Source organism: Corythoichthys intestinalis, chromosome 10, assembly GCF_030265065.1.
Source record: "Corythoichthys intestinalis isolate RoL2023-P3 chromosome 10, ASM3026506v1, whole genome shotgun sequence".
Classification (NCBI taxonomy): domain Eukaryota; kingdom Metazoa; phylum Chordata; class Actinopteri; order Syngnathiformes; family Syngnathidae; genus Corythoichthys; species Corythoichthys intestinalis.
The window spans coordinates 41,423,313-41,437,452 of record NC_080404.1 but is presented as its reverse complement, the minus strand read 5'-3'; the positions used below and the strand labels follow the sequence as shown (position 1 = coordinate 41,437,452).

Sequence of the window (14,140 nt, the reverse complement as noted above, 5' to 3'; positions counted from 1 at the left end):
AGACTGGAACCCGCGCTGCACGACACGTCCACTCAGCAGGCGGAAACACTAACCGCCAGCGCACCCACATGAAGGCATCGGAGGGAAGGTTTTTCCACGCACCGCTCACACACGCGGACCTGCGTGTACCTGTTACACTCCACCCCCCGAAAACCTTCACTGCCGATCCGGGTCACGGCACCAATGTAACCGGTGTGTCCGTGCCGCACCAACTGCGTTCCGATCCCACCTCGCTCAGGTCAAGACTCGAACCCGTGCTTTACGACACGTCCACTCAGCAGGCGGAAAAACTTTGCTCGAGCTGACCACCCACATGAAGGCATCGGACGGAAGGTTTTTCCACGCACGGCTCACACACGCGGAACTGCGTGTACCCGTACACCTCAAAATTAATTAGTGCCTGTGAAAGTAGTAGTTGTCAGTCCACATCTGAAGAAAATATTTTGTAAAGGTTGAAAAGTTACCTAGTGTTGCTTTAAATCTAAATTGAAATGCTCCTGAATTATCTACTACGCAAAGCTTGATTTGTTTTTCCTAAATCCTTATTTATTTATTTATTTTAATTTTTTATATTGTATTTCTTTTTTTTCAATTTAAGAGCAAGAACAGGAAATAGTTGATAACTTCAGAAAGTGCTAGTGAGTGGACAACAATTTATAACAGAGCTGGCAGTTGTAGGGTTTTCCTCATGGGATTAATATAAATCTCTGTCTTGTCTGCATCCAAAAAGCCCCAATCTACAGTATCTCAGTAAATGATACCAGCAGGACAGGAAAAAGTTCAGAGTTCTAAGGCTCCTTACCTCCAAAACAAGTACAGTATTGTCCTTTGCATTGCAAGGTGGCCATTGGTGGGATTATTCTCAGAAAATGTATTGTCTCTGAGACTCCTTTTCAGAATGTTTTCATTAAAAACTAGATTTGACTCTTAAACCCTTAAATTCTGGGTAGGCTGTCTGTAGTATTGTCTACTTCTCCCTCAGGCCTCTGCCATAACAAAGTCACCTAGCAACCAGGGAAACACGTACTACAGCACAGGGTTGTGTGCTGGGAGATAAGTAACGGGTTGGGTCTGCGATACATCTCAGTCAGTGGTGTTTGGGGAGAGGGTAAATTGGCCGATTTCTTTTGACGGAATGAATTTGGTGTGTCTTAATTTACACAGTTTTGAGATGACAACATTAAAAATGGCCAGCGACTATTATTACTGTGTCAAGTGAGCCACACCATTAACCACATTTCAGACTGACATTTTATTCAGCACTTTCCTTTACTGAAAACATAATGGTTTGAATTCCTAGACCATATGGGAAAAAAACATAATTTCTTCATCTGGTTGGTCATCTACCCACTGGCGGGCCAGCACCAGAAGATTCTAGTTTTACATGTAGAGCTATTTATAGTAATGTTTTTCACAGGTCAACTTTGCGAAGAGGTTCATCCTTGGTTTATGGTGTCAGGGAACCCAGGCCCAAGGGGAGGCAGGTGCACCACTTTTTGGGGACATGGATCAGTGTGGGTTTACTTCAGTTATGTTTCCACCAAGTGGTGCAGTTCACTTTGGTACTGTACACTCTGATTTGGTAAGATTTCACACAACGGTCGTCGGTGTACGTAAGACACAAACATATTTGATTGCGCTCTCTACACAACCCTTTGCATTTATATTTTAGGGCTGCAGCCATTGATCATTTTAGTAGTCGATTAATCTATCGACTAGTTAGTTCGAAAAAAAGTAAAAAAAACAAACATAAATAAATAAATATCAACTAGTTAGTTCAACATTTATTGCGTTGCAGAATAAATTTAAAGAGATGCAAAACAAAGGCTTGCTAAAATTTATTACATGAGAAAACACAATAAAATAAAATCAAAAGTGTTTCTTCAAACTATGCAGAATTGCACTTTCATTTAAAAATAAACTAGAATACCCGAGCTTCGCCTCAAATAGTATAAAAAATATCTAAATAAATGAAGAACTAAGCACAACAAGAGAATTGGCTAACTTGCATAGCAAAAGTCCGCTAGCTTAAATGCTATAAAACGCTAACTTTTTTTTACAATACTTTTAACAAATCATTCAAACACATATTCCCACAAAAATGGCTAAATATATCTATAAACTAAATTACGAATGCCTAACAAAGAATATTAGCTCAAACAAAAATTTGGTGTTGTTCATGTTGGTCTTAACTGGGAGTAGCTGGATTCAGCCATGTTAAATAAGTTATGTCATATTCACTGTTGCCACTAGAGGACAGTGTATCCACCCAAATGAATGAAACTAAATGCAAACACTTTCAAAACAAACCATTACAACACCACTCTAATTAATACTTGAAGCAGCAAAATTTGATTCAAAGCTTTTCTCTCATCAAATTACTCTAGTTAATCGATTAATCGCTGCAGCACTAATATAAACCACTTTTGTTTCACATATAATGTACAATTTCCCATTTAGGACACAAGGTCTTGATTTTTAAAAAAAAAACTGCCTTTGTTCTTTAGATAAGTTAATGCGTGAGTTCTTGTGTATGATGTTTCGGCTCATGCCTTCTAATACAGGAAGCAATTAGTTCACCAACTGTATCACATGATTTACATGAACCAGTAATAAAATTATATGGAAAGAGATGCTGTCAATGTAACCCAGTTATACATTCCATTCCCATTGTAACACTGAAGTAACAATACTTCGACCTGTCAACGGTCATTAGTGTCTTGCAACACCTATAGAAAAGAATGTGTACTAATTTTACCTTCTTACAGCAAATAGATGCCTAATCTCCTTGGCAACTAAGTAAATAACCACCCACATGTGTATGAGGAAATATGCAATTTGTGCAAGGAAAATAAAGACAACTAATAGGATAAATAAAGGATGATATTCCATAGGAATGCTACTTACTGTTCAGAGGCATTATGTGTTCAGCTCCAGGATGATGGAAGTTAATGCCCATACGTCCTAGCAAGGAAAAAAAAAACAGGATTGAACACACACACACAGGCATTTGATAAAAAAAAAAAAAAAAAAAAAAAAAACATCAGCTACTGTAATGACAATAAGATAAGAAGCAAATGATGACATATTAACCATAACATAAATTAAAACACATTAACATTAGAAAAGAGCTGGTTATTTGCTTTCACATTTTTTTTCACACTGAAATACACACAAACTAATATGTCTAACTGGGAAATCAACAAAGCCTTCCTTCTGTTATAGTGACAACGGCAGCCCCATCTGTCAATGGTTGGTGTGAGGTGTTGTCATTGTTTTTTTTTTTTTGTCAATTCATTCATAAATACTACTGATGTGAAAACATCCCACCAGTTTCCTTATGGCTCCACACCATTTAGAGCAGAGGTGCCCAAACTAAGGTCCGTAGGCCAAGTGCGGCCCACGACCCAGTTATTTTGGTCCGCAGCAAATTATGAAAATATCACTGGATATGGCACCCATGACAAGCTTGAATTCAGCCTAAATTCTGTTGCACTACTCAGCTTCATCAGTAGAGAGAGCCAGTCACTTTAACAGAGCCCTTTTCAGACGTACGCCAAGCTCCGTTTGAATCCCAGCTCCTATGTAGGACTGCAGCTATCGATTATTTCAGTAGTCGATTAATCAATAAACTAGTTAGTTCGAATAATCAAGTAATCGGATAAGGAACATAAAAAATGAAAATACCTGAGCTGCGCCTCAAACGATATATAAAAAATAAAAATAAATAAAAATTAGGATCTATGTACAACAAAAGAACAATTAGCTAACTTACACAGCAAAAGTCCGCTAGCTTAAATACTATAAAATGCTAACTTTTTTTTTTTTTTTTTTTAACAATGCTCCTAACAAATGGTTCACACATATTCCCACAGTTAAATGGCTAAATATACCTATAAACTAAATCACGAATGCATTAAAAAAACATTAACGCAAACAAAAACTAAGCTTATGTTGGTCTTAAAAGGGAGCAGCTGGATTCAGCCACGTGAAATGAGACAGACCAGAGGGCAGTGTATTGACCCAAATCAATAAAACTAAGTTCAAATACTTTCAAAACAAACAACGCCACTTTAACTAAACGAATTCTTGAAGGAGCAAAATTTAATTCAAATCTTTTTTTCGTAATCGAATCCTTGAGTTAATCGATTAATCTTTGCAGCACTACTCTTATGTCTGCAAAAAATTTCTCGGGTCGACTGACAAGGAGATGACACGGACATTAACCTGGTCGGGTAATGTCCGGGACTAACCCGGCATGTGGCATGTGTGGAAGCAGCCGTTTTTGTCCCAGGTCACAGCGCCACTGCCGCCCAACTCTCTATGCACGTGACCCCTTTGGCCCCTCCCACAGGTGGTGAGACCATGGGAAGGGGAAACCTTGTTGCCTTTTTGGGCTGTGCCCAGACGCTTGCTTTCGAGCCCCGCCTTCAGGCCTGGCTCCAGAGGAGGGCCCCGGTAGCATGCGTCTGGGCAAGGGAACCCTGATCTTATTTATTTCTATCATGAGGGGTCTTTTGAGCCATGCTTTGTCTGGTCCCTCACCTAGGACCTATTTGCAATGGGTGACCCTGCCAGAGGCATAAATCCCCAGCCAACATAGCTCCTAGGATCATTTGGACACGCAAACCCTTAAGGTGATGGCTCCAGCGGGAGGCCCCAGGGACGAACTAGGACACGCTGGAGAGACTATGTCACTCGGCTGGCCTGGGAACACCTTGGAGGAGTTGGTTGAAGTGGCTGGGAAGAGGGAAGCCTGGGCATCCCTGCTAAAGCTGCTGACCCCGCGACCCGGCCTGGATTGAGCTGTGGATGGATGGATGGATGGATGGATAAACAGCGCGAATAATGATGACGTAAATTTAATGGCGGGCGGATCGTCATTTCCTCTTTCTTCGCAGTAAGACGAAAAGCGGTAAACAAACATCGCAATTATCAACATGACAAACTGGTAATAGGACAATTAAATTGGAAACATAATGAAATTAAATTGCAACCGGATCTTATAGCCAAGGAAGAGAGAGTCCATCATCCATCTTTGGAAATGTGTGGTTTATTTTGTTGCCAATGCTGACCAAAAATGACATAATGTCCCCCGCCCCCACACAGAGAGCGTCGATTCGCCAACATGGGACGAGTCTGAAAATGTCCAACCTAGGACATCTCCCCATGTCTGAAAGCCATGACACGGGTAAATCCCGCGTTATTTTACATGGGAATTTCGCAGGACATAAGTCTGAAGGGGCTTTGGTTGTGCTTTTTCTGACTTCTTTGCTGTTGCTAGACATCGACTGATCGCTCCCATCCCTTCTAGTCAAAATGGTCTGGGCGTCTATTGCCCTCAATGGCAGCTAATGAATTAATACTTTAAAAAAACCCATTCTTTAGAAACTTTTTTTTTTTTTTACCAAATTCCGATCCTCTTAAAATTACACGATCGGGCCCGATTTCAGATCGCATGATCGGATGGGGGACATCCCTAATTATCAATATACTGTAATAAACATTGGATCAAAGACGGATTTACGTTCCAGACTACATCTGTAAAATCCACAATATGGAATTATCAATTTACTCATAAATCATAAATTTTTCAAGTACGGATAATAAACTTGGCAATTCAAGATATGTAGTACTGTATATACCGTATAAGTCGCACCTGAGTATGGGTCGCACCAGCCATAAAATGCCTAACGAAGCGGAAAAAAACATACATAAATCGCACCGGAGTATAAGTCGCATTTTTGGGGGAAATTCACTTGATAAAATCCAACACATAGAGCAGATATGTCATCTTGAAAGGCAATTTAAAATAAAAATACAATACAGAACAACATGCTGAATTAGTGTACAGTATGATAATGTTAAATGATGCATGAACAACGAAATGCGAACGTGGCCGGTATGTTCACGTAACATAGCTATTAAGAGTTATTCAGATAACTATAGCATAAAGAAAATGCGAACAAGTTGACCAAACCATCAGTGTCATTCCAAAACTTTAAAACAACACGTAATAATGTGTTAACAATTTTACACATAAGTCGCTCCAGAGAATAAGTCGCACCCCCAGCCAATTTTGGAAAAAAAAAAAAAAAAAAGACTTATAGTCCTAAAAATACGGTAAATGACCATGCCCAAACATGTACAATATTAATTAAAACTACAAGAATTTATCACCCAACATGCTAAGAAAGATTGACAGTTATTTTCCAAATTTGTCTGCATGACCTACTTCCTCCCATGCATGCTTCAACCAACAACAATCCAGAATTTGAACATCACCTTAGTGCAAATTAGCTGAGTTACACAACTGAGTCAAAGGTTTTTTTTTTTAATTCTTGAAAAAAAAAAAAAAAAAATTAAATAACTATTTGAGTCGAAAGTACACAAAATAAAAGTATGGGGTGTCTGTTAGAGTTAATCCTGTTAACCCTGGAGTTTGAGAAGACTAGCTTCCATTGAAATTTGCTCAATGTCAAAACAAAGCATGTACATTTATTTGGTGGCCTGTATAGGATTAATCAAGATTTAATGATGCATGCTTTTTCTATCTTAACAAAACCCTGTCACAGTGTTGGGTTTATCTTATCTGTATGCAGTATGTTTAAAGTACAGAGCCTTCCCTCTTCTGTTGTGATCACCTCAGAGTAAAATGCTGAAAGGTTATGAGGTCAAGTCCAGCATGTTAGGCAAGCTGTTATTAACCTTGCACCTCAATTTAATGGTAAATGGTAAAGTAATGTTCCTTCGTACAACCAAGAGCAGTGTCCTCGTCATATCGTGATCATCCCATTGCCTTATGTAAAGAGTGTCGACATAGAAAAATTAATCTGACACAGTCCATTCACACTTGACCGAAATGGCACAACAAGGCGTGACAATAATGCAACAATCCCTTTTTGAAAGTGTGCAAACAGGCCCATTTGACTCGTGGTGTGCCTGCAAAGCTTGTTTTGCTCCCGATAAAGACCTTGTGTCAATTCATATCTACAGACCAATGCTTTTGTCAACAAAGTAGAAAGCCAAACAGTGGCCGTGTTTGTTCTCCCTCTTATTCCGATGACGTATGCCTGCTAGTAACTTCCATTTTTTCAGCTATCGATGATTTTAGTTGTCGATTGATCTATCAACTAGTTCGAATGATCGAGTAATCAGATTAGGAACATTTAATGCGTTGAAGAATACATTTTAGGATGTGAAATAAAGGCTTGCTAAGATTGTACTTTCAAAAGAGCATTAAATGCAAACACAAAATAAAATTTCACGAGTGTTTCTTCAAACTATGCAGAATTGCTCTTTCATTAAAAAAAAAACAAAACCTGAGTTTAGCTTCAAACGGCATAAAGAAAAATAAATAAATTAGGATCTAAGTGCAAAAAAGAACAATTGGCTAGCTTGCGTAGCAAAGGTCCGTTAGATAAAATGCTAACGTTGTTTTACAACGCTCCTAAAAAAAATCGTTCAAACACATATTCCCACAGAAAAACGGCTAAATATACCTATACACTAAATTATGTATGCATTAAAAACATATTGGCTCAAGTAAAAACTTACCTTTGTTGGTCTTAACCGGGAGCAGTTGGATTCAGCCACGTTAAATGAGTTATGTCATATTCACAGTTGCCACTAGAGGCCAGTGTATCCACCCAAATCAATAAAACTAAATGTAAACACTTTCAAAACAATCCATTACATTGTCAATCCAAATAAACGAACACTAGAAGCAGCAAAATTTGATTCGAAGCTTTTTTTTCTAATGGAATTACTTGAGTTATTCGATTAATCATTGTAGCACTAGGCGATATACAGCCCATCTATTTCGACCGTCAAATTGGATTTGACGTCTATCGCCATCGATCGCAGTAAAACATGATCACTAATGGCAGTGAAATGGCAAATATGAATGGCCTCTTCCTTCAATTTGTATGTCTATTGTGAGATGTAAAGAGCATAAGAGCTTTTTAGATTTCACAACACAGACGAAGACTTTGCAACGTTATACAAACAGGGTGGAGCTGCCCTGTGGTTGGTGGGGGAGCTTGCAGCGGCCATATGCCTCTCTACATGATAACCGCAATGGTAAACATGTAACACGGGATGCAAAGCCATGTCTATGTACCCTCCTTCTGGTACTAATTGTTGTAAGGAAGTGGAAGCAGATGGTGGTGGAGGTGATAACCACTTTCAGGGAAGATGAACTATTGAAATGTAGCGTTTCAGAAACCAGGTGCCAAAATATAGAATTACTAAATATTGGCAGTATTTATTTATTTTATTTGTTCATTAATATGAATATTTTAAGCCTGCAAAATGATGCCTCCACATAACATCAGTGATAGTCAATAGCAATCAGAAGGGTTAGCATTACCTTTGTCATGGTCCGTCCTTATCATATCCATTAAAGAATTCTCCAAAGAGTGCAAGCTAAATGTATCAAAAGGTCGATTCCGGTCCTACAAAATAAGAAAAAAGAGAGAAAGGGTCACAGCCTATGTGGCACATTTCATAGTACAAAATCAACACAGGCTTGAATACATTACCAGGAATATTGGACAGTATTGTGCTATAAGTACAGTATACGTACATTGAAAATATAGATCTTCATTATTCATTATAGAACGGAATACAACAGTTGTAATAAAAAAAGAATTTAAAGGGAACCTTGGACTTAAAGACTTGTAGGCTCGAATAAGCCACAAATGTTTTCTTTGGCTAAAATTTGTTATTAGGAACACAGATATTGTTGCCACTGATTTAAAAATATATGATATTTAGTAGTTTTGACCTACGGAGGGCGCCATGTTTCACGTACGCAATGCACGCTGAGAGTGATGACGTGGTTGGCCTGGACTGGGAGAATAGCTGTGCTAGCTAGCAAGCAATGCTAGTATGACGACTGGCATGATTTTCTCACATTCTGCTGCTGGTCAGATTGTTTTGCTACAGAACTGTGGGATGATTTCTCAACGTCGTACCTCCATCCAATTCCAGCTCATTAGCAGTGTCTTTTAACCGATCCTAGGTGGGGTACCAGGATATTGACCCTTTTTGTGTGTCCCTTTTCACGATCGCATGTTTTTTTTTTTGTGTTCAATAAACCCTTTTACGCAATCCCTAAGTTATTGTTGTCTGTTTGCTGTCTGAAGTGAGCCACGTTTTCTAATTCTGAGGTCAAGCCAGCCGCGGTATGTTTTCAGTTGCGTTGCCTTTTCAGGTTTTACGTGCGACTGCATTATAAGGAAAATCATGACTCCGTCACGTGGTAGTATAGTCCTGTGGTCTACGCGCTCGTTGGTTGCACGGGAAACGCGGATTCGAATCCCGCTGGACACATTCATTTAATTGCTTTTTCTGCTCGTTTTGTGAAATATCGACAGTGCTGTCCTGCTCATATTTTCCGCTCGGGTTCAAATTGGAAGGCAGAACCGAGGACATGTTTATGTACAGTAGCTACAGTGTATCACAAAAGTGAGTACACCCCTCGCATTTCTGCAGATATTTATATCTTTTCATGGGACAACACTGACAAAATGACACTTTGACACAATGAAAAGTAGTCTGTGTGCAGCTTATATAATAGAGTTAATTTATTTTCCCCTCAAAATAACCCAAAATATAGCCATCAATATCTAAACCCCTAGCAACAAAAGTGAGTACACCCCTTAGGAAAAACATAAATCCCTAAATGTCCAAATGGAGTACTGCTTGTCATTTTCCCTCCAAAATGTCATGTGACTGGTTACAGGAGTGCTGTCAGCGTTGCTGCAAAGATTGATGAGGTGGGGGTTCAGCCTGTTAATGCTCAGACCATACGCCGCACTCTACATCAAATTGGTGTGCATGGCTGTCACCCCAGGAGGAAGCCTCTTCTGAAGACGGTCCACAAGAAGGCCCAGCCATCTCATCAGACCATAGGACATGGTACCAGGAATCCATGTGCTTTGTTGACATGTCTTCAGCAAACTGTTAGCAGGCTTTCTTGTGTACCGTCTTCAGAGGAGGCTTCCTCCTGGGGTGACAGCCATGCACACCAATTTGATGTAGAGTGCGGCGTATGGTCTGAGCACTAACAGGCTAACCCCCCACCTCTTCAATCTTTGCAGCACTCCTGTAACGATTCACATGACATTTTGGAGGGAAAATGACAAGCAGTACTCAATTTGGACATTTAGGGATGTGCGTATTTACTAACGGGTGTACTCACTTTTGTTGCCAGGGGTTTAGATATTATTGGCTATATTTTGAGTTATTTTGAGGGGAAATTAACGCTATTATATAAGCTGCACACAGACTACTTTTCATTGTGTCAAAGTGGTGTTGTCCCATGAAAAGATATACTTAAATATCTGCAGAAATGCGAGGGGTTTACTCACTTTTGTGATACACTGTATTAGCTAACGAGTGACACTGTGGAAGTACAGCAGCGCTGCCCAGTAAAGTCACCGCCCAAAGAGCATTGTGTTGTCTGCAACAATGGCGACTTACTAGTTTTTTAATTTTTCATATTTTATAAAAACGAAAACATTAACTCATTTGCTCCCAAAAATGTATAAATACGTTCTATTTTTAATTGTTTCAGTGTCCCAAAGACGTATAACGTTATTTTTCACAAGAGAGACCTCTAGGTTCTGATTTAACTTAGCTCCAAAGCACAATGCTGAAAATCAATAAAATTGGCCACTGGTGGACAGTAGCGAATTTGGTAAGACCTGCAACCCGATTCAACGGAACGAACGGCGGCACGGCCGGGGCGCCGGCGGAAGACAACTGAATGGAAGTCCAGGATGCCAGGCGGCGGACGACCGAGCAGAACAACCGGGAGAATGCCCGGGATGCCAGGCGCTGGACAACCGAGCAGAAAGACCGGGACCACCAGTGCAGTGGATGATGCCGTTGAGCCCGTGCTGCTCGCCGAGCAGAGCCCGCGCCGCCGTGCTCGACCGCTCGCGTCCCCTTCACCCTCCAGTGTCCTGTGACTCAGCCGGAAACGCGCACGGCCAAATCAGTTCCCCTCCAGGAACACAAGTTCCCCAGGCGAACTCCGCCATGAGGCAGTGGTCACCACAAAAGAAAGACTCAAAAAAGTCCATCTTTATGAGACAGGCGGCGATGAGGGAAAAGTTTACCCCGGCTGTCGCGGCCACAACAGCGTCATCTCTCAGTTAGTTATGTGTAAATAAATTGTTACTTTGCTATCAAAAGCTCTATTTGTCTTGTTGTTTATGTTATTTTGTAAAAGGAAAACATTATTCAGATGTTTGGGATGTAACTAAAGCAAAAAAATAGCTGTGTTGTCAAAGTTATGTTTGAAATGAACAGTATGCGTTTACAAAAAGCTCAATTTCTCTGTTTTTTCATCAGAAATTGGAAAATTGCTCAAACTAAGCTATTTTCTAATGCTGATTTCTAAATAATGGAAAAAGATATTAACTAACTTTTCCTGCTGAAAGAAAAGAGTCTAATCTTTCTTTTAGTGGGTTCCATGTTTATACAGCCATCGAACATAATTTTCTGTGGGCCTTGCAAAATCAATCAAAATCCAGTAAAACTGCCGGGAGCGAAGGGGGTTGTACCGGTGAAAATGGCTGGGAGTGAATGAGTTAAGAGGGTTTTGGGTTATTATAACTCATGCTAACATTCATCTTTTAAGAACTACAAGTCTTCCGGTCCGTGATTCCCTTTAAATTAATAAAAAGAACCAGGTCATGAGTCCACCAGACTTGATTCCAATGAGGCTTCTATCAATGTGAGGTTAGTGTAGTTGTCATAAATAACACAGAGATTCATTAATGTCTTTAGCACAAAAAACTAATCATGCGCTGCAAAACAAAACTTGCTCAGATGAATTTTCTGATCTCGTGAGGCACGCTGACCTCCCGCAAACCAGAACAGTAAACAATACTATGCTGAATGGCCAAAGGTCAAAGCAAGCGCTCACAGCTGATCAAACGCCTACTGTCTGTAAATGAATGCATGAGAGTGACATGTGTGCCAAAGGTGAGGCCTGAGAGTGTCTCGCTCCAGGCTTGGCAGCCCGAGCCCATGCCGCATTGTTTGCACACCAACACTATTGTTATGCATTCGGCTGAGCATTCAAAAGCGTTATTCACTCGCACTCTGGATCCGACAGCACCATACAGATAAAAATCTGCCCACTTGGTACAAACGCTAAATACTTAAAACGCTGAGCTTTTAGTTTCCTTGCTCTGCCCTCCTCAATGATCAGTGTGGATGCACACAGCAGGGGGCGAGGTCATGAAGCTCAATCTGGTCCAATTACCTAAACAGATAATGCACTCTTCCATACAGAGTTTACATTTAATTCAACATATGGACCCTTGAGGTCAGAATAAAGGGTCAGCCTTTACAGGGCACTGATCCCCTGTTCATAAAATACACACCCATAGTCTAACAAGTAGAGATGATGCCGATCGATCGGGTCCGATCACGTCATTTTCAAAGTATCGGAATCGGCAAAAAAATATCGGCCATGCCTTTTTTAAACATATATATATATATATTTTTTTTTTTTTTTAAATCGTTTTCTAATTGTATTTAATGTTACAAACATAATATGTTACACTCAGACAGTCTTTCGTTTATGCTTGAAGTAGGTTTATCAAATTTATCCCGATTACGGCGGTAATTAATTTTTTAAAAAATGTATCACGTTAAAATATTTAACGCAATTAATGCATGCGCTGCACGACCCACCCACGCATTGTCGCGCTCAATCTGTAATGGCGCCGTCTTACCTGTATAGAGAGATAAAAGGCAGCGTAAAATGGGTAGAGTGAATTTTGGCAGCCTTTGGAGCCTTTTTTTGAATTGGCTAAAGCCTTACAATCCCTCTTCCCAAGATTAGAAATATCATGGGAAGCAATGTGGGGAAGCAAGGTAGCAATTAATCTTTTTCTTAACACCTTATGTTATTTCCCAACGCAGAGAAGCACTACGCACAGTCATGGTTACACTTCCCATCATGCATTTGGGCATGGCTACAGTATCATTTACTGAAAGCTCAACAAATACACTAGATGGCAATATTTAGTCACAATATACAAAGTCAAAAGTCTTTCTATCCGTGGATCCCTCTCACAGAAAGAATGTTGATAATGTAAATGCCATCTTGAGGATTTATTGTCATAATAAACAAATACAGTACTTATGTAATCTATGTTGAATGTATATATTCGTCCGAGTTTTATTCATTTTTTTCTTAATGCATTGCCAAAATGTAAATGATCGGGAAAAATTATCGGGAATGATTGGAATTGAATCGGGAGCAAAAAAAAGCAATCGGATCGGGAAATATCGGGATCGGCAGATACTCAAACTAAAACGATCGGGATCGGATCGGGAGCAAAAAAACATGATCGGAACAACCCTTCTAACAAGTAATGAGGTTGTTCCTAGAACAGTTTCTGTTACCTCTAAATTACGTTGCATGTTCTTTTTCAAACAAAGTTTAATCTTGGACCACACAATTATATAACTAGATAAATAACATTTTTGAAGGGCAATTAAGTTTAAACAGACATCTGAACTATAGGGCAAAAATAATGCTTCATAACTTCCTGGAAAACAAGTTACACCACGGTTACTTGTTGATGTAAATGTCGTTAGTTACACCCTCAAAGTCATCAATGGTCCTGCTTTGCATGACCACCTGACAGCATCTGACTGCTTGTTTGAAGCTGAGATGAGGTCTGAAGTGATAACGACTACAAATACCAACTGAGATCTCTTTGTATCAAGGTATCTCTAGCGATGTTCATGTGACTTTGTGACTTTAGCCTCACACTGATATGCTAAAAAGAATTCCACACATTCCCCATGTTAAAGCTTTAGCCAACAGCCGCCCGGTACACATCCGAGAATTCACCTGCGGTATTTCAAAAAAACCCTTAGGGCTTGATTTACCGACACCCTGAATTGATTGCTAGCCAATCGCAGCATTTACAGAGACAATCAACCTTTTATAGTCACAATGACAAATGCGGAGAATTTAGAGTGTTCAATCCTGATTTCCAGACAGCCAATCACATCTCTTTTGTGCACCAGCATTCATTCACGACTTAGATGCAGTGAGTGCATTAGAGTTCCTGCCAGGAAAATCTATGTGCAAGAAAAATGC

General features: G+C 39.9%; 1 protein-coding gene across 1 annotated transcript in view; it reads right to left on the bottom strand.

The window, feature by feature from the left end:
• The window catches only part of cpeb3 (cytoplasmic polyadenylation element binding protein 3), a 79,712-nt gene that overhangs the window by 53,503 nt on the left and 12,069 nt on the right, over positions 1–14,140 (bottom strand). Inside the window, 2 exon segments of the mRNA XM_057848454.1 lie at positions 2,908–2,964; positions 8,372–8,456. Coding sequence (XP_057704437.1) covers positions 2,908–2,964; positions 8,372–8,456 — 142 coding nt within the window.